The following is a 19,716-nucleotide window of genomic DNA, read 5'->3' on the forward strand; positions in this document are numbered from 1 at the left end:
CGCCGTCACAGTCTTCATTATAGATCGTTCATCCTTTTACGTTTAGGTTAGTCCCGGTTAAAGTTCATTCGTTACTTAACTATAGTTCTTTGGTTTATTTTAGTAGCATGTAGATCTGTATGCGAGGTCCTCCGCCGGTCCTCCGCCTGGGTCCTCCGCAGCTTCACCGCCGACGCGGTCCTCTGGGCTTTGCAAACTTTAATCCTCCAACCTTGCCGCCCCGCTCGCGCAGCTCGTCTTGCTTCACCTCCATATCCTCCGCCTCAAATACCGACATCTCAATTTCGTCGGGGTCACCCACCTCGATAACCTTTAACTCAACACCGGTTTGCTCGATGCTCTTTGAAAACGCAAGCCTATTGGCGGCGTACTTCATTCGGTCCCGCACTTTCGAGCCTGACGGACAGCAGTAGATAAAGAAGTACCGCCCATTCCAAAGAACAACGTTATACGACGGTTCGTCTGACTTTAGAGCTTTGATGAGATTGCGGCGGATGTCGGCGAACGTTGTTTGCGCCGCCAACTTTAGCTCTTCTCCATCGATCAACGCGGTGACAAGAAATCCAGAACCGCACTCACCGCTCTCACCGCCCTCACCGCCATCCACATTGCGGCCCGCCGTAATCTCGTCCAATGCCCGCTTCAACCCCGCGTCCACAGCAAAGCTAACTCCGCGGGCCTCGTTGCGAGCCAATCGTTGTTTCCGAGTACCCGTAAGCACCGCTTCGTCCCGCCTCATCTTCTCTAAAGATCTTTCCGCCTCAGTAAGCGGCCTTTCGGCGGCCCGCTCACTAATTTCGCTCTGTCTCCAACCTTCACCGCTCAACTCGTTCGCGGAGTTGATGAAGAGGATCGGCTGAAATCGCTGAGATCCAAGGTTCCGCAAAATCGTGTTTTTACTGGCGGCGTAGATCATTTTGTCATGCACTCTGGCGGCGTCGGGTACATACGATATAAATATATAAGCAGCCCCATTGGAAACGTCGCTCCGGCGAACCACCAAGTACATAGGGTCGGTGTCAGAGAGACGCGTGTGAAGAGAATCAAAGTCATGGGAGAGCGATCTGCCGCAGTCGCTGCCTACGGAATCAAACTCATTGACCGCTTCAATGCTTTCGCCGACGATTCTCATTCCAAAGAACCGTCGGTTCGACAGTGTGAACTGTTTGAACGAGTCCAAAAGACTCTGGGAAGCTAAAAGATGTTAGTAATGAATAATTGGCCGACGTGACCGCACCGCCAAACTTACCTGTGATGCCCGATTGACTAGACATGTTGAACTCTAAACTCAATGCCCTATAAGACCCAATGGTCAATGCGGTCCGATCAATTGAAGATCAGAAACCCTGCTCGACCGTCAACCGCCACACCGCTCCGCGCGCCCGCGGATTGGCGGCATGAAAAATTGAAAATGCGCGAAAAGTTTTTGTTTCGCGAGCGCGCCTCCCGCCCGATCACCGCCCGTCGACTGTTCGTTTGCACCGCCACCACCACCGCCATCGCTCGATGGCCATAAACAGTCCTGGTGAATAATCTATTTCATTTCGAACCGCCGTCTCTTTTCAAACAGCGAGCGGGTTTTATTGTCAATGGACAGCCAGCATCAACCACCAAATCCACCGAAGCCGACCCCGAAGCAGCCTTCAACCTTGCCGCAGCGGCCTTTAACCATCCCGCTAGATTCTTCAATCGTTGTGACCGCCGCCTCCGCCTCCGCCACCTCAGCACCGTCATCTTCTGCTTCCAGTTCAACAGCTCCCACATCTCCCTCCGCCTCAATGGCTCTTCTATCGCCGCCTTCTTCGCGGTACGCGTTTGAGCCGTCACTCACCACCTCCGCTATACCGCCAATTTCAGTGAACTCGAGCGCCGCCAGTGCCGCCAGTGCCACCGGCAGCGCAAGTGTAAGCGCAACGAGCACCGTCAACGGCGGACCTTATGATATGCCTCCATTCGAGCCGAAAACTCAGGCGCTTTTGCAGAACTTCACCGTTGACCTTCGCACTTTCACTAACTGGATCTCCAACCTGAAACTCGAACAACAGAAGACCGTCATGGACGTTTTCCTCGACAGCCTTCCCGACGCGGTGGTAAAGTACGTCTATGAGAAGGCCGCCAATGCCGCCGGCTCCGCGGATCTGAACTCTGCAAACGTCGCTGCCGCAGGTGCCGCAGGTACCGCGGGCACCATCAAGTTTTCACCACCAATGAGCTCGGCACCGATCCAGCCGCGCACCAGACCCGTATCGCCGCTTCTCATGCTTAATGGAGACAGCTTCGGAGGTCCAGGTTCGGCGGAGGCTGCCAATTCTCCGCTCTTTTCGTCGATCCTGCGCAGCCCGCGATTGACCGCTATTGGAAGCCCCGCGGGAATTTCAAGTCCTTCAGGAATCGCGTCGCCGATGCGCATTGGTTCTCCCGTCATGGCCTCTCTTATGGAGTTTGCATCTCCTATAGCCAGGCCGCAGTCCGCCGGGCTCACACACACCTCCAACACCGCCAATGCTGCTGGCGCCCCCGGTGCCGCGAATCCTGCCATCGGAGCGGGGAGCTTCTACAACAACCGCGCCAATGCGGCGGCCAACTCTTTCTACGGCGGGGCAATTTCGCCGCTACCAACTACGCCGTCTGCGCAGCCTCTGTTCCGCGTGTTCTCTTCGGATTTGGACCCGACAGGCTTCCAGAGACGAACGCGGGACTTCTTTGAGGACGGCTCCAATGCGGACGTCGGTGCACAGCAGTTCGGCTTGACTTCTACGACAGATTTTGCGGGACAAAATGCGTTCAAGTTGAATCACTCTTTGAAAACGATCACCAGGAAGCAGCCACTGCAGTCGCAAGCACCGCAGGCACCACAGCCACCACAGGGACCGCTGCAGTCACAGCTTGTCCAACGCACCGTTCCACAATCACCTACAGGAATTAGTGACGGCGGTGGCGGTGGCGGTGGTGACGGCGGTCGCGAAGCGGATCCTCTGGACTCTAACGATCGCGGTCGGGCCGGCCTGGCGGGCCGCAGTACGACGGGGATCCAGACTGCTCACTCCGCTCTCGCGCGGGCGGGACAATCATTGTCGGTTCCGCCTATCAGTCGGCTAAAGAGAGTCGAGCACAGCTCTATCGAGAGTAGCGGTGTCGGCGTTGGCGCCGGCCGTGCCGCAACTTCTGAAGAGGCACCTGGCGGAGCATCTGGCGGCATCTCAATCTCGCCGCCTTCCGTCGTGAAATCCGCGGCTCCCCAAGATATAGCGTCGCGTCGACTCCTCGAAAACATCCCTCTATGGCTAAAGACCCTTCGGTTGCATAAATATACAGAGAACTTGAAGAAGCTGCAATGGAAACAGATGATTGAACTTAGTGACAGCCAATTGGAACAACTGGGTGTCAGCACCGTTGGAGCCAGAAACAAGTTGCTGAAGTCGTTTGCCTATGTAAAGGAGAATTTGCATGAATAGAATTGATGCGAACTTTGATGTACATAAATAATGCATAAACTGTTAAGCTAATTGAAATAATTGTAACTGTGCGCGGCGTGAAGACCGGGCCAGGTGGGTTCCGGTGGGTTCCGGTGGGCCCTGGTGGGTTGCTCCCGTGAAAATTCCATCACCGTCCCATCGACCCCGTCGACAGTTTCGTCCCGGCACGTCTACCCCCCCCCCCCATCTTCTCCTTTCCTTCTTCATCAACCTTCACCACTTCCTTTTCTACTGTCACACATGCCCTCCTTCATATATGTACTCGATTCCGAGCAGCCGTCCCTCAGTCATTCACTTATTCATACGGTCACCGATGACCTCCCGGACGCCCATGTGGAGTATTTCCACGACTCCTTCTCCCTGATACGTCGTCTTCTCGTTGCTGCCGATTACATTCTTATTGCATCCAACGATTGCGTCGATAATCTTCACGAGGCCGAGGTATATTATCCGGTTGCCGTGCTAATAAATTGCCCCGTGGCACCATTGCGAGCGGTGGGAGCGAAATCCACCGGGTTGGCCTCCCCACCTTTCATCGCTTCTCTTGTTCACTCCCGGTTCAAGTATCTCAATCCGGTGGTCCGCTGTTTCGACTTCTCCAATTCCCACCGCGCCGAAATCATTCACCGCGATCTTGTCCCCCGACTGGCCACCATCGCCCGGTACATCTCGCCTCGAATCACCCGGATGCAATCTTGGATAGGCCTTTATGACCATCAACTCGGCCAGTCTTTCAATTCTATGTCTCATCTTGTCTATAGATCCCTCGATGAGACGACTTCTCTGCTGTACACTGATTTCTTGGCCCATAACTTCGATTACAACCCTCTTTTACGGGGTTTATCGCATCCCGGATGCCCTGATTATTATATAAAGCTCTATTCCTCATGGGACTTTCCGGCCTACTCGCTTTCTATAGACGATCTTCTCTACACGGCGTATTTGATTTTACGGAAGGCGGGCGTAGAGTTGGGGGAAGCTCAGATCACCGGGCACTCCACGGGGAACTCAAATATCCTCCTTGCATTCCTCTTCTTCATACGCGACAACTACCGTCGGGGAAACCCCTTCCACAACTTTCGTCACGCCGTAGACGTCCTCCAGGCAACGAACTTTTTCCTCTCTAAACTATCGCCCCCCTGGCCCTTTCAATTCTCCTCCGCAGAAAAATTCGCCCTACTCCTTGCCGCGCTAGGCCACGACTTAGGCCACCCGGCAATTACGAATCACGTGATTAAGCTGACAAACGCCCCTATAGCCAATATCTTCCACAACGAGTCCGTGCTAGAGAATTTCCACCAGTTGGAGTTTCGAAGGGCCTGCCGCTCCTTTCTACGCCAGTTCACCGACCCCCTCATGGAAGATCTCGTTACAAGGGCTATCTTGGCTACTGATATGGCCAAACATGATGCTTACGTAAGCGAGATTGACGGTTTAATCTCCTCTACCGATTCCCATGAGAGTCATGTCTTATTGGCTTCTCTTCTCCTTAAGAGTGCCGATATCTCCAATGTATGTCGTCCTTTGCGCACCAGTGTCAAATGGGCACTAAGTCTTGGACTGGAGTTTGAACAAGTTGAACAATTGTTGAAGGTGACACGAGGGGGAAGTCACGTGACTTCCATACAAAAGCCTTCCTTCAATATCAAACAGATGCGACCAAACGATGCCGTTGAGCAAGTTCCTACATTGTGTACTTCTCAATTGTTTTTCATTGATCGATTTGCTGAAGAGTTTTTCGGTAAAATAGGAGATAATATTAAACCCTTGGAGTTCTTAAATGACCAATTGAAGGAGAATAAGCGATATTGGCTTGAACAGAGAGGTGACAGGCCATCTACATAAACTATTTACATAATGCATTTAATGAAATATGCGACGAGCATTTGACTCCGGTGGATTTGCAAACTAAGTTGACTCTGCTAGTTGACTCTGACTTTATTTGACCTCGTTCCCGGTGGCTCCGCGTTGATCCCAGCGACTTTCCCAGTGGACTCCAGCGCACCCCAGTGGCCCCTGGCACCTATGGCCTGCAGATCTGGTATCCCGTGCCCCGGTGGCCCGCTATTTAATCTCGACATCCCCACTGAAACTTCCTCCTCTTTCGTCTTCACTTCTATTTCCACAATGATTTCCCTCACCAGAACGTCCTGTCAGCTACTTAAACGGTCTGCCATAGCCATGGCCAGAAGGCCAATGGTACTAAGACTACCATCTAGCGCCAGATTCGTCTCTACCTCGGCCAACAAGCTCAACCCTAAGTCGATCGTCTCCACCTATTCGGACGGTCCAGTTAGCTTGAAGTTCACCCCCGAACACGAATGGGTTTCCATTCATCCGGACGGTACCACTTTTGTGGGAATTACTACCTATGCTGCAGATGCTCTAGGTGATGCCACATATATCGAGGTTCCTTCTGATTTGTTAAACGAGCAGGTCACCAAAGGCGATACTATTGGATCTGTGGAGAGTGTTAAGTCTGCCAGTGATATCTATTCGCCAGTCGATGGAGAAATCACTGACGTTAATGATGCTCTTGAGGATAAACCAGCGATGATCAACGAGGATCCTATGGGAGATGGATGGATTGCCAAGATTAAGGCCCAGGATGGATTCAAAGGCGATGAGTTGTTGTCTGAGGAAGAGTACGTCAAGTTATTGGAAGATGCTGAGGATGAACAGTAGTAGATAGGTAATAGGTAAGAGGTATTTTTTATTTACACAAGTAATGCACTAGTAATGCTGCACGCGGACTCATATGGACACTGATGCTGCACGCTGCGCACCCCGTCTTGCCTAATCCGTAAATTCCTCAACCGTCTTGGTTTTCATTTGGATTGCATGAACACCCCTATTAACCATTTCCTCTTCGAGTACCTTGTAAACGTACCTGTGTCTCGAGGGCAAACTCTTCAACTCCCTGAACTTATCACTGACAATCACCATACTAAAGTGCGACTCCTTCATATTTTTGGCTCCTTGCATTGCCCGATGATGCTGGTGCATCCATGAATCATTCCGGATTTCGAAATGGCTGGGATGAAACTCTTCTTGTATCTTGTCAACTATGCTCTTCTCAATTGGTCCCACCTCTCTTCGATCCTCCACTTTTTCCTTCACCTCACTGCTTTCATGGTGACCACATCCTGGTGCCTCAGGAAGCTCAGAATGCACTCTCTTCGAACTGGAAAATGCCATTTGTCGAATCGTAGAAGGTGCAGTTAATCGTCTACCAAAAATACTTCGAATTAGCATCGATTCTTTGAAGATATTAGTACTGTAGACTTGACAAACTTACCTCCCTTTTCTTTCTTCCTTTCTTTTAACTCGCTGTAATTATAACCCGATTAGGAAGTTGCGCTAACTAGGGACTTGTTTTTATTCATTTTCAGTTTCCTATTTTAATATTCAGTATATCAAGTTAAATAAAGTATATAAATCACACCTAGTCATTACGGTTACTATAGGAGTCATTGTTGTTAGATCTTGCACTATCATTCATATTGCTACCATATGTATTGTCATTACGGTTGCTGTAAGAATCATTGTTGTTAGATCTTGCACTATCATTCATATTGCTACCATATGTATTGTCATTACGGTTGCTGTAAGAATCGTTGTTGCTAGATCTCGCATTATCATTGGATTCGTTTCCGTATGAGTTGTCATTACGGGTACTGTATGAATCGTTGTTGTTAGATCTTGCATTATCATTTGAGCTGCTTCCGTAGGAATTGTCATTACGGGTACTGTATGAATCGTTATTGTTGGTTCTCTCGTTATCGTTAGATTCATTTCCGTATGAGTTGTCATTACGGGTACTGTATGAATCGTTATTGTTGGTTCTCTCGTTATCGTTAGATTCATTTCCGTATGAGTTGTCATTACGGGTACTGTATGATTCGTTATTGTTGGCTCTCTCTTTATCGTTCAAGCTAGTTCCGTAGGAATTGTCATTACGGGTACTGTACGAATCGTTATTGTTGGTTCTCTCGTTATCGTTTAAGCTGCCTCCGTAGGAATTGTCATTACGGTTACTGTAGGAATCGTTGTTGGTAGCTCTCTCTTTATCGTTCAAGCTAGTTCCGTAGGTCTCATCATTTCCGTACGAATTGCTGTTTCCAGAGTTTGAATCATTCTTATTACCTCCACTGCCAAAAGATTGATAGGCCTCTTTAGCCTTACTCTTGAAATCATCATCATTGAAGGCTTGCTTAACTTTATCGAACACACCCATTTTGTTTTTTAATTGCTGATGTTCAAAATGAACTCAACTCATGCATCTTTGTGTAAAGGGCCAATAATCCCCCTATTTATATTATTGATGGCTAAAGTTAAATTACTGTCGCCTTTAAAAACCCGAGGAAGTAAACTTTTCATGCACTATTCGGTATATAATTGATTCGAAAAGAAACGATATTATGGAACTCACGAATGCAACTATTGTATCCATGCAAGTTACAGGGGGAATACGATATACGATAATGACTATTTTACAACCTGCTTATTTCTGATTCATAGTTGCATCAACAAAAGTCCCCAACAACATGCTGACTTGCTGACGTGCTGACGTGGCTATACAGACATTTCAATTAAATCTCTTCTGCATGCATAGAAAGAAAAAACTTCACCTTGCTCTTCAATAGCATCGGGAGCGGCCGGAATCTCTACAGGGGGTTGGAATGGGAAAAAACTTGGCTGTGGGGTCTAAAGAAGGAATAATACGGAATAATTTTACGTTCTTCAGCCACAGTTGAACTCAGCGACCGAATGGGAATATCGGAGCAATTTAATAAGTGAAGCCATAGCATTTCCTAATCAGGCAACTTAAATTTATTGAGTAAAAAGCAAAAACAAGGACTGGCGCTAAAACGGTTCACAAAAGGGTCTGCCTTTTCTTAGCAGTAACTCAATGACTTCAACTTCTACTTCTATCCGATTTCTAGAGAAACGGTTTCATGAGGTCACCGGGGACGACTCGAGCTTCTGGTCGGTTTTCGTAGAGCCTCTTTCTGCAGGATGGATACTTCGTACAAGAGAGAAAGATACGATCAGTTTACCAATTAAGACTCAGTTTTGGGTTAAGCGAGTCAAATGCCATGGTGATGAACGTGCACGTGAAATGGTTGGAGAGGCCATCAATGTTGTTTTTGGACAACTTAATGTCGAGCATGCTGACACGATCATTGAGCTTGACTTAGATCAAGACCAAAAAAAAGTTGTAGAAACTTGGCTTTTGTTTAAAAGAACGATGTATAACGGAATAGTGACATGGGTTAATGATAAGAAGATTCAACCTACCGAAGAGATTTTGAAGGCCAAGTTAATTCTGGAAAACTTGGAGAAAGACAAGCTTTGTTTTGGAATCTACACGGCACTTAGAGACTCGGTTGTCAAGGAATTTCTTAGAGATTACCAGACCACTAAACAGGAGTGTGAAATAACCAAAATACCATTTTCTATGAAAGCTTCAAAAAAAAAGACAGGATCTAAATTGCTGATTTTGAACTCGATGTGGAATCAGTGTAACGGATTTTTTGATACTGTTTTAAATCCAACCAAATTATCACCCAGCCAATCATTACCAAAAGTATTTCCTGGCAACACCTTTTTAATATGCAAATCATCCAAATACTATTTACAAATTCCAGCATTTGGACAAAAACAGAGTTTGAAATTACACGCTAAAGAGAATAGCTACGTTGTTCTGAATCCTGGGAAAGACAATTTTTCCACATGTATTGGATCTGACTGCTACATAACAATCTTTGGAGGTGAAGGATTTACTCCTGATCCAAGTGAGTCAATGTACAACAAGGTGGCACGATACCTATGCGAGCACTACGACCATATTTTTGTGCCAATGGAAGAATATCAGCAGCAATTTTTAAACATTCTCCGAGACAAGGCTGGCCAATTTAAACAGTTGACTACAGTGACAATGGTGGAGAGATGCCAGCTCCCATTTACATGTAGCAGCTGCGGTAATATAGGTAAAGCCATTGAAGAGGGCCAAATTTTCGCATGCCACCGATGTAGATTGCAGTGTAGCAGCGAAGAAAACGAGGCAAAGAATTCATTGCTCAGGCAAATAAACCCGTACGTCAGTCAAGTGGTGAAAGAGGTTTTGGACGAATACGGAAACTAAAGTATGATACTGCGCTTATGTAATCCATTAAAAAAATAATGAGAGGATTTTAAGTAATCGTACTACCCAAATAGGAAAGAAGTAAATATAATAAAAAAAATTCATAGATTTTTGGAAGACAATCCAAACTAACGGCGTTAAAGATATAGAAGTTGAAAAGAGGAAGAAGAAGAGGAAGAGCAGTGAAGCATAAGCTTAGATTACTGAATCTAATTAGAGCATTTGTTTGGAGATTGCGATGGCATCGCCTAATCATAGGATAGTATTTGGAAATACTAGTCCCAATCTAATTAATCAGTCGACAAATTCGATCTTTAATGGGAAGAAGTTAAAGTCGCCGGACTTCAAGGTGGTGGATTCCGATTGGACATCATTGCCACCTCCATCGGCTACTGCTACTGAATCGACGCTCAGCAGTGCCAATTTCCAGAAGCTATCACTCAGACATAATTCACATAGCGGGAGCAGTCAGTCTGGGTCAAAATCGAGATCGAGATCTCACTCCAGACGCAACTCCAGGTCGAGTTTGAACTTTTTATTTGGATCCATTGATAAAGATAAGAGCGTTGGAAAGGATACCAGATCAGAACTATTAACTCTGCCTCACAATCGGCATAGAAGTCATAATGATATATTCGAGACACGCAGTAACGGCAATACGTCGCCAAAAAGACTTCGCAGATCCAATACCTCAGAGCTTTTGGATAGATTTATTCCTTCTAGACATACGACTTCGGGTAAAATGAGTCTTGGAGATGTTGATTTAAAGTCCTGTGCATTACCAATAGATCATTTAGCATGTCAGACCTCCAAGATATACCAAAATACGGTGGCGGAAGCTTGTGGATTGGAAGTGGGTGAAAGGATCCTTCAATTTCAGCCTTGTATGCCAGAAAGAGAAGTTTCCTGTACCACTGCTACGGGAACAACGACTACTTCTGGAGTCAATATGTCAACATCGGCATCTAACTCTACGACTAATGCATTTGGTGGAATGCTTTCAGCTTCTGCTGTTCAATCTAGGCTTAAAAAAATGCCTACATGTCCTCAGAAGGTTCTGGATGCTCCGTGCTTTGTGGACGACTTTTACCTAAATCTAATCGATTGGTCCAATTCTAACGTTTTGGCTATTGCTTTGAGTAACAGTGTTTACTGTTGGAACGCAGAAACAGGGGATATTGATCAGCTGACCGAGTCCAGTTGTCCTATATGCTCTGTCCGATGGTCTGAGGATGGATATTATCTTTCAGTAGGACTAGAAGATGGCTCTATAGAGATATGGGATGTTGAGACGTCTGAGAAACTACGTTCCATGCTTGGACATGACAGCCGTGTCTCATCAGCATGCTGGAACCAGCATCTGCTCACTACAGGAAGTAGATCAGGCCAGCTATTTCATCACGACGTACGGATTCAGCAGCATCAAGTGGCCGATCTAGTAGGCCATACTGCAGAAGTGTGCGGAGTGGAATGGAGATCGGATGGGCTGCAATTGGCCTCTGGTGGTAACGATAACGTGGTTAATATATGGGATGCCCGTGCCAGCACTCCTCAGTTCACAAAAACGGCACATACAGCAGCCGTAAAAGCATTGGCATGGTGCCCCAGTCACACGTCTCTCTTGGCTACAGGAGGTGGATCGGCATGTAAGAAGATCCACTTCTGGAACACTGCTACAGGTGCCAGAGTCAACACTATCGACACGGAATCGCAAGTTTCGTCGCTAAGATGGGGATACAGTAACGGAATAGGAATGGAAATAGCTGCCACACACGGATTTCCTAACAATGATATCAGTGTGTATGCATATCCGGCTCTACAAAAGACCGGAGTTGTAATAGATGCACACGAATCCAGAGTTTTAGCCAGTTGTTTATCTCCGGATGGAACTACACTGGCCACAGTAGCAGGAGACGAGAACTTGAAGTTCTGGAAGCTATTTGACTACGTCATAAATAAGGATGACGAATTGACTGGTAAAGGAATGAATAAAGTGATTAGATAGATATATATAAAATACAGATCTTTCCGCGGTTATCAATGATTTTTCCTAAACGGGATTTGGAAGCGGAAGCGGAAATTTTTTGGTTTGAATCCTGCATCTCGCATCTCCTAATCAGGAAGGTGGATGAGAGAAAAAAAAATTCTTGTCAGTCTCTATAAAAGGACGAGACAAGTAGATACACAGAAAGAGACCAGATAGTAGTTCCAGCAAGGTTGGTAAAGAAAGGTGCTTGCTGCAAGATGGCTAAAGTTGAAATATTGACGTTCAAAGATTACAAAAAGGCTGCCCGGACGCTTCTCAAGGCGTTCGACGACGATAACGTCGACAGATACCTTACACGGCATTTGGAGGATCAACCAGAACTCAAGGAGAAATGCGACCTTCTTCTCTATGAAGCATACGTGTATTCACATATGTTGAAAGGAATGGTAGTTGGAGTGAAAGGAGATGACAGTGAAAACAAAGACTCGTTTGAAACGGTCTCAATTTGGGTCACCCCGGATACACGTGATATAGATGATTATATCACGATGCTCCGAAGTGGATATGCTAAATTGGCATGGCTGACAGGGGCCGAGGGCCGGAGAAGAGTTTTTCACGACATGTTTAGGACACTTGCGGAGAATTTAGATGATATTATGGCCGTGGATCCGGACAGAGATAACATGTGGACGCTGGTTTATCTTGGTTCTACACCCAAAGCAAGGGGCCACGGCAATGTTCGAGCCATTATGGATTATATGTTTAAGAATTACATTGATCCAAAAGATTCCATAACGTATTTGGAGAGTTCTGCATTAAGAAATGTTCCTATCTATGAACGATTCGGATTCAGATGCGTGGCTGATGAATGGTTGGGAGATAAAAACGCTACTATTGATAAGGCTCGAATGGATGTGATGATCCGTGGACCTAAGGGAAAGAAGTGGAAGTTTTTGGAGGAGACTCGAAAGAGAAGAGGATATGTGATTCCTGATGAATCTGGAGAGGAGGTAGGTAAGCAAGAAGTAACTAAGTAATCAAGTAAGCTATAAATGTCTTTACGACCATCGTACGCTAGCATCTAATGAATCGTTCAAACATGAAGGTAGGTTTGTAGTTCTGATTTCACGCAGATCTCTTGAAGTGAACAATGCGTGTTGTAGATATTGAGATTTTGGTGAGTTATTATGTCTTTCATTGGATGGTGGAACTTGTATGATTTACAAAGCTTCAACTTTGTCGAGGATAAGATCTCCACTAAAAGCGTTGGACAATTACGAAGTGGCCAGCAAATTGGTGCTCGTCATCAATCTTGAATGGGTGGAAATAAATACGTAAGCAAGTAAGAAACTAAGTAAGTAAGTAGTAAGTAAGTAAGTAAGTAATAAGTAAGCAATAACTAAGTAAGTAATTAGTAAGTAATAAGTAAGTAATAAGTAAGTAATAAGTAAGTAGTAAGTAAGTAAGTAAGTAAGTAATAAGTAAGTAATAAGTAAGTAATAAGTAAGTAAGTAAGTAAGTAAGTAATAAGTAAGTGATAACTAAGCAATAACTAAGTAAGTAATAAGTGAGTAATAAGTAAGCAATAACTAAGTAAGTAATTAGTAACTAAGTAAGTAATAAGTGAGTAATAAGTAAGCAATAACTAAGTAAGTAATTAGTAACTAAGTAAGTGAGTGAGTAAGTAAGTAAGTAAGTAAGTAAATAAGTGAGTAAGTAAGTAAGTAATAAAGCAGTAATTAATGGGGTAAGTAAGTACTCAGGAAGTAACTAAGTGACTGAGCAGCAATTGAATAAATAAGCAAGTGGTAAGTAATAAGTAGGTAAGTAAGTAACTAAGTAAGTAGTAACTAAGTAATTACTTGGGTAAGTTATAATGGGGTAAGTAAGTAGCTAGTAAGTAAGTAAGTAAGTAAGTAAGATATTAATTGGGTAAGTAAGTAATTAAGTCAGTAACTATGTAAGTAAGGAGTAAGTAATCATGTAATTAAGCATTAACTAAGCAGTATTAATTAGTTGAGCAAGTAGCAAATAATTACTTGGGTAGGTAAGTAAGTAAATAGGTAATCAGTGACTCGGCTGTAATTAAATAGGTAAACAGGAGTAAGTAAGTGATCAGGTAAGCAGTAAATCCTTAATCCTTAATGACCCTCTTCGAGTCGCGAATAAATCAAAGATTTCATAATGGATCGATTTTTCTTGCTCTTGTATCAGACTTCTCTTCCTGGATCATCATTTTTCAATGTATCCTCGTCCTGTTGACATTGGAATGCTACAAGGATTCAACCAGAATGGCTTTCAGTCACAGCTGCAGCCTCAGTTGCAGTCTCAGCTTCAATCTCAGCTACAATCTCAGCTACAATCTCAGCCACAATCTCAGCCACAATCTCAACCTCCTCAACAGCCTAACAATCTTCTTCTTTCACAGCAAATCCAGGCTGCTGCTGCTGTTGCAGCTGCTGTTAATCAGCAGCAAGGCCATACAAAGATGTCTCCTATGGCTACATTTTCTACACCGGGAGCCGGAGGAGTTCCTGTCCCCACTGGACCTGCCCCGTTGATGACCCAGAACGGCTCATCCAACAGAACATCATCAACAAATACCCCGGTGGCCGCTCCGGTCATTACTGCCAAACAAAGTCCTTCTCCTGTCAAGGCATTGAACGATGAAAAGGTGTATTCCTGGATCATGGAGTTGGCATACGGTCCAAACAAGGAACAGGCCCTTCTTGAACTCGGCAAAAAACGGGAGTACTATGACGATCTTGCGCTCGTGTTGTGGAACTCGTTTGGCGTAATGACTGCTCTTTTGGAGGAGATTGTTGCTGTTTATCCGTATCTTTCTCCTCCAAATTTGACCACTCCTGCGTCTAATCGTGTCTGTAATGCATTGGCTCTACTGCAGTGCGTTGCATCTCATCCAGATACAAGAACAGCGTTTTTAAATGCTCAGATCCCCTTGTTTTTGTACCCCTTCTTGAACACAAACTCTAAACAGAGACCTTTCGAGTATCTCAGACTCACCAGTTTGGGTGTTATCGGTGCTCTGGTTAAAAACGATACTCCTGAAGTTATTCAATTCTTACTCACCACGGAAATCATTCCTCTCTGTTTAAAAATCATGGAATCGTCGTCAGAATTGAGTAAAACTGTCGCAATCTTCATAGTTCAGAAGATTCTTATGGATAATTCAGGACTTGCCTACGTCTGTCAGACTTACGATAGATTCGAGGCTGTCTCTAATGTTCTTAAGCTTATGATGGATCAATTGGTGGCTAATCCAACTGCTAGATTACTTCGTCACGTGATTCGTTGCTACCTAAGACTTGCAGATAACCCAGACGCACGTGTTGCTTTGAAGGAGAGGCTTCCAAATTCCTTGAGAGATGATACTTTTGAGACCGTGTTGGCAGATGATACTGCATCCAAGAACAATTTATCACAGCTTGTATATGCAATTATGCAATAGATCTATATAAAGTCTGAAATAGGTGTAGTTGTTGGTTCGTTACCCGGCCTCAAGCTGTCGCGAAAAAAAAAAAAAAAATAATTGAAACAAAGGGATAAATAAGTAGGCACAAGAGGACAAATGATCAACTTCAACAACTTAAACGACTTGAATCATTCGCTTTTTTCCTCAATTCACTCCCAAATATGTCCACTTCGACGTATAAGCGGTTCGAGGATCCAGAATCAGGATCCCTTCCTGATAAGATGACCGTTTATCAGGAATGTCTTCAGGCTTTCAATGCTAGTCCAATTAAAGCTAAGAAGTGTAGAGCTCTTCTTTCCAGATTACTTCGTCTACTGTATAATGGCGAAACCTTCCAGAAGACAGAAGCAACCAATCTGTTCTTCTCTGTTTCCAAATTGTTTCATAACGCTGATCCATCGTTGAGACAATTGGGATATTTGGCTATTAAGGAACTTTGCTCGATTTCAGATGATGTTTTAATGATCACTGCATCCATCATGAAGGATATTCAAGGTGCAGAGCCTGTTTTTAAACCTGATGCAATCAGAACTTTGTCACGTGTTCTTGATGGATCTACAATTCATGCTGCCGAAAGAGCTATGAGGAACTGTATTGTTGACTCCAATCAGGCCGTCTGCTCTGCTGCCCTAGTTTCAACCTATCATATGTTGCCAGTGGCTCGTGACGTTGTTAGAAGATGGGCCAATGAGGCTCAAGAAGCCATCAGTGCATCCAAAACACTTGTCAGATCTCCTTATACGACCCATGACAACTTTGGAGCCTCCGCAAGACTTCCCCAGAGCACCTATTTCCATCAGTACCATGCTCTCGGTTTGCTCTATCACTTGAAGAAACAGGATCGTATGGCTATGCTGAAGTTGATCCAGCAACTCACATCGCGTCAGTCGTTGCAGAGCTCTTTTGCCGTTTTGCAACTAGTTAGATACGTTGCTTCAATGCTTCAAGAAGACACTTCTGGTCAATTGGCACAACAGTTCTGGCCCTTATTCAATTCTTGGCTCAATAACAAGTCTGAAATGGTCGAATTGGATGCTGCAAAGGTCGTTCTAGCACCTTCGTCTCGTTTCAATCAGGAACAACAACTGAAAGCCATAACTACACTTCAAGAATTGCTTAGTGTTCCACGTACAGTGACCAGATTCTCTGCTGTCAGATTACTAAGTCGTGTGGCTTTAGCTGATCCTGAAATGGTTCGTGCTTGTAACTCAGACCTCGAAAGTCTTGTCAACGATCCTTGTAGGTCCATTTCTACCTATGCAATCACCACTCTTTTGAAGACAGGTAATGCTCAAAGCGTCGACCGTCTTGTCAAGACAATTGCAGGCTTTATGGGCGATATCTCTGACGAATTTAAAGTAGTTGTTGTTGAAGCAGTTAGAACCTTGACTCTTAAATTCCCCGAGAAGCACTCCTCTTTACTTGTCTTCCTTGGTGATGCATTACGGGATGAAGGTGGTTACAATTTCAAGAATTCCGTCATTGAGGCAATCTTCGATATTGTTAAGTTTGTCCCGGATGCTCGAGAAGCAGCATTAGAGCTCTTCTGTGAGTTCATCGAAGACTGTGAATACACAGAATTAGCTGTTCGTGTTCTTCATTTACTCGGTGAATATGGTCCTAAGGCCAAGAAACCTTCTCTTTATGTTAGACATATATACAATCGTGTTGTATTGGAGAACTCGATTGTGAGATCTTCCGCGGTTATTGCGCTCTCGAAGTTTGCTCTTGTTGGTGATAAGCAGCTTACTGCCAGTATTCGGATTCTTTTACAGAGATGTTTGCAGGATGTTGATGATGAGGTGAGAGATCGAACTGCATTATCATTGCGACTCGTTGAAGGAGCCGAGCTTAAGTCTTCGACCAGAGCAAGAGCTTTACTTCAACCCGAAACACGTTTTTCCCTTGCTGCATTAGAACAGCAGTTGTGTAGGTATGTTCGTTCCAAGGATAAGACATCGTTTAGCCAAGCCTTTGATATTAAGGTAGTTCCAAGACATACGGAAGAGGAGATTTTGGCTACTGAATACAAGGCAAAAATTGCGGTTGAAGATGATATGGCATCAATGAGTACACAGGCAAAGATGGAGACAATTACATCGAAGAACGAAGCCCATATCTTGTCCACAGAAGGAGGAAGATCGTCATCTAAGCCAGTTGCGGCATCAGATCTTGCAGCCAGATCGAATTTACTTCAACAGCAGTATTCTCAGGAACTTTCTGGTATAGACGAGTTCCAAGATTACGGTTTATTACTTCACTCATCTGGAGTAGTTGAGCTTACAGAAAGAGAGACAGAATTCATTGTAACAGCTGTAAAGCACGTTTTCAAGGAGCATATTGTTATTCAATATAACGTAGAAAACACGTTGAAGGATATTCAAGTTGAGGACGTGACTGTGATGACACAGCTTGATACGGACGATTACAAAGAAGAAACTGCAGTTCCAGCAGCAATGTTGAAACCGGACAGTAGTGTTTGTGTCTATGTATCGTTTAGTAGACCAGCAGATCATCGTATGGTATTGGCTACCATGACAAATTCACTCGCTTATGTCAGTAAGGATGTTGATGAGAGTACAGGGGAACCTGCTTCAGATGATGAAGGATTCCCAGACGAGTATCAAATTGAAGACTTGGCTATTACGCCCGGAGATTTCGTGACCCCGTGCTTCACAGGCTCATTCACGAGTTCTTTCGACGGACTGAACAACGAGGAAGTAGCAGTTTATAACTTAGGAAGATCGGAAGAGAACCCTCTTGCAAAGGTGGTGAAGAGACTTTCCCAGTCCATGAGTATGACGCCATTAGAAGGTAGTGATATGGTAGATAGTTCGGCCAGTCATACGTTGAAGCTCTTTGGTAAGAGTATAAACGGCGACAAAGTAGCAGCATTGGTGAAGCTAGTTTCGAGCTCGAAAGGTGTTATGATGAAGACTCAAGTGAGATCGTCAGACAGCGAGTTGGCACAGATGTTAGCTAACCAATGGGAGTGAATAAATAAGTATCTATTAAGATTATAGTTGAAAATATATATACAAGACAGTATCACCACTTAAATGGAGAAGCCAAAGCCCTTCATACATTCTTTGTACTTGGAAACTAAGTCTTCGCACTTGGGAGAATCCTGGCCATTAATTAACAAGCATTCGTCTCTAGCGCTCTTTTGATCCAAACAGACACAACATGGTCTAGGCTTAGAATCTTCTTTCTTCACGCTACATTTGTCGCATTTGTCGCAATTTTTGCAGCTGTCGCACACTTTGTCAGAGCACTTACAGTTATCTTTTTTAGATGTTGAGGAGGATCCGAAAAACCACATAATTTTGATGTTAAAGGTGAAGAAGAAAAGATATAAAGGTAGCCAGTTAGTGAACGACATTAATAAGCGTGAAAAAGTTAGTCCGGATGAGGAGATAATTTGCGCATGGGGTGCAGGGGGTGGAGGTACAAGAATGTGCAGAGGGTGGCGGTACAAGAATGTGCAGTGGCTGTGCAGTGGCTGTGTAGTGGCGGTGCTCTGGCTGATAGTGGCGGTGCAGTGGGGGAGCAATACCTTAGTTTTACATCTACTCGTACCCTTCATCTCTTCGCCTCTGTAACAGCAGTGCAGATATGAGATGCAAAACCCTTGGTCCATTCTCACTTGTCATTCAAGGTTTCTTGGGAATACTAGCACTTTCGTCATTAGTATGGAAAAGATATTATGAGTACCCGAATCGAAGGCCTTGGAATATTTGGTTCTTTGATGTTAGCAAGCAGGTATTTGGTGCGATGGGGATCCACGTTCTTAATCTCACAATGAGTATTTTAGGTGGTCATAATGGTGGTTATAGTGATAGAGCCTCGACATCGGCTTACTACCTCAAGAAGCCGCCTGAACTGTATGATAATCCATGTGATTATTATTTCCTCAATATTCTATTCGACACCACTATCGGAATTCCCATTCTATGGGGGTTACTCTATGTGATTTATAGATTGGCCCAGAAATCGGGTATAGAAGGAATCGGTAGTGGAGAGTATGGATCTCCTGCCAAAATAGGAAACTATTTCAAACAGTTAGGACTCTACTTCGTTGGACTTCTTTCTATGAAGCTTATTATATATATAACCCTCATCTTATGTCCTTTCTTGGTTCATTTTGCTGTCTGGATACTCAGTTGGTCGGATTCTATTCCAAATATACAGGTTATTTTCGTCATGATGATTTTTCCATTGATTATGAATTCCTTCCAGTATTATGTTATAGATAACATCATCCAGAGTCCGCAGTATTACAAGACCAATAGGAAGGTTATGGAAGAGGGTCTAGAAGGTAATGAATGTAATGAATAATGGAGTTGACGGAATACAGTCTGATCACAACGATAATACTAAATAAATAGATATAATACTGGCTATTTATAGACAAACGGAATGCTGTTCATCTGTTGTTTCGACTGGCAACTCTTATTATAATGAACTTGATCCCTCTTTTAACGCGATTCAGTAATCCCTGTTGCCCCGTCAATTACTGGTGTTAGGATGTATTGGCTAGACACTTTCGCGCTTATCTTATCTATCTTCAATTTCCTCTTTGTTATATTGTTGCCCCTTTCTTCTTCTTCTT

General features: G+C 44.4%; 11 protein-coding genes across 11 annotated transcripts; 8 read left to right on the forward strand and 3 right to left on the reverse strand.

Moving 5' to 3' along the window:
• Window positions 1-163: 163 nt before the first annotated feature.
• Window positions 164-1,274, reverse strand: FOA43_002103 (uncharacterized protein; the record flags this gene model as incomplete). The annotated part of the gene is made up of 2 exons (XM_038922406.1): window positions 164-1,194; window positions 1,250-1,274. 2 exons carry the CDS (start codon window positions 1,272-1,274, stop codon window positions 164-166), a joined length of 1,056 nt encoding a protein of 351 aa, XP_038778334.1.
• A 504-nt stretch (window positions 1,275-1,778) lies between these two features.
• On the forward strand, window positions 1,779-3,455 carry FOA43_002104 (uncharacterized protein; the record flags this gene model as incomplete). The annotated part of the gene is made up of 1 exon (XM_038922407.1): window positions 1,779-3,455. The coding sequence occupies one exon, from the start codon at window positions 1,779-1,781 to the stop codon at window positions 3,453-3,455; it is 1,677 nt and encodes a 558-aa protein (XP_038778335.1).
• A 2,148-nt stretch (window positions 3,456-5,603) lies between these two features.
• Window positions 5,604-6,161, forward strand: FOA43_002105 (uncharacterized protein; the record flags this gene model as incomplete). Its single annotated transcript, XM_038922408.1, has 1 exon — window positions 5,604-6,161. One exon carries the CDS (start codon window positions 5,604-5,606, stop codon window positions 6,159-6,161), a length of 558 nt encoding a protein of 185 aa, XP_038778336.1.
• A 111-nt stretch (window positions 6,162-6,272) lies between these two features.
• On the reverse strand, window positions 6,273-6,674 carry FOA43_002106 (uncharacterized protein; the record flags this gene model as incomplete). The annotated part of the gene is made up of 1 exon (XM_038922409.1): window positions 6,273-6,674. The coding sequence occupies one exon, from the start codon at window positions 6,672-6,674 to the stop codon at window positions 6,273-6,275; it is 402 nt and encodes a 133-aa protein (XP_038778337.1).
• Window positions 6,675-6,921: 247 nt separating this feature from the next.
• Window positions 6,922-7,713, reverse strand: FOA43_002107 (uncharacterized protein; the record flags this gene model as incomplete). Its single annotated transcript, XM_038922410.1, is given in 2 exon segments — window positions 6,922-7,694; window positions 7,710-7,713. 2 exon segments carry the CDS (start codon window positions 7,711-7,713, stop codon window positions 6,922-6,924), a joined length of 777 nt encoding a protein of 258 aa, XP_038778338.1.
• Window positions 7,714-8,388: 675 nt separating this feature from the next.
• FOA43_002108 (uncharacterized protein) lies at window positions 8,389-9,624 on the forward strand (the record flags this gene model as incomplete). The annotated part of the gene is made up of 1 exon (XM_038922411.1): window positions 8,389-9,624. The coding sequence occupies one exon, from the start codon at window positions 8,389-8,391 to the stop codon at window positions 9,622-9,624; it is 1,236 nt and encodes a 411-aa protein (XP_038778339.1).
• Window positions 9,625-9,862: 238 nt separating this feature from the next.
• Window positions 9,863-11,629, forward strand: FOA43_002109 (uncharacterized protein; the record flags this gene model as incomplete). Its single annotated transcript, XM_038922412.1, has 1 exon — window positions 9,863-11,629. The coding sequence occupies one exon, from the start codon at window positions 9,863-9,865 to the stop codon at window positions 11,627-11,629; it is 1,767 nt and encodes a 588-aa protein (XP_038778340.1).
• Window positions 11,630-11,868: 239 nt separating this feature from the next.
• On the forward strand, window positions 11,869-12,648 carry FOA43_002110 (uncharacterized protein; the record flags this gene model as incomplete). The annotated part of the gene is made up of 1 exon (XM_038922413.1): window positions 11,869-12,648. The coding sequence occupies one exon, from the start codon at window positions 11,869-11,871 to the stop codon at window positions 12,646-12,648; it is 780 nt and encodes a 259-aa protein (XP_038778341.1).
• Window positions 12,649-12,710: 62 nt separating this feature from the next.
• Window positions 12,711-15,080, forward strand: RCD1 (Cell differentiation protein rcd1; the record flags this gene model as incomplete). Its single annotated transcript, XM_038922414.1, has 2 exons — window positions 12,711-12,716; window positions 13,914-15,080. 2 exons carry the CDS (start codon window positions 12,711-12,713, stop codon window positions 15,078-15,080), a joined length of 1,173 nt encoding a protein of 390 aa, XP_038778342.1.
• A 185-nt stretch (window positions 15,081-15,265) lies between these two features.
• On the forward strand, window positions 15,266-18,100 carry FOA43_002112 (uncharacterized protein; the record flags this gene model as incomplete). Its single annotated transcript, XM_038922415.1, has 1 exon — window positions 15,266-18,100. The coding sequence occupies one exon, from the start codon at window positions 15,266-15,268 to the stop codon at window positions 18,098-18,100; it is 2,835 nt and encodes a 944-aa protein (XP_038778343.1).
• An 805-nt stretch (window positions 18,101-18,905) lies between these two features.
• On the forward strand, window positions 18,906-19,488 carry FOA43_002113 (uncharacterized protein; the record flags this gene model as incomplete). The annotated part of the gene is given in 2 exon segments (XM_038922416.1): window positions 18,906-19,431; window positions 19,448-19,488. 2 exon segments carry the CDS (start codon window positions 18,906-18,908, stop codon window positions 19,486-19,488), a joined length of 567 nt encoding a protein of 188 aa, XP_038778344.1.
• Window positions 19,489-19,716: the final 228 nt, after the last annotated feature.

Source organism: Brettanomyces nanus, chromosome 2, assembly GCF_011074865.1.
Source record: "Brettanomyces nanus chromosome 2, complete sequence".
NCBI classification, from domain to species: domain Eukaryota; kingdom Fungi; phylum Ascomycota; class Pichiomycetes; order Pichiales; family Pichiaceae; genus Brettanomyces; species Brettanomyces nanus.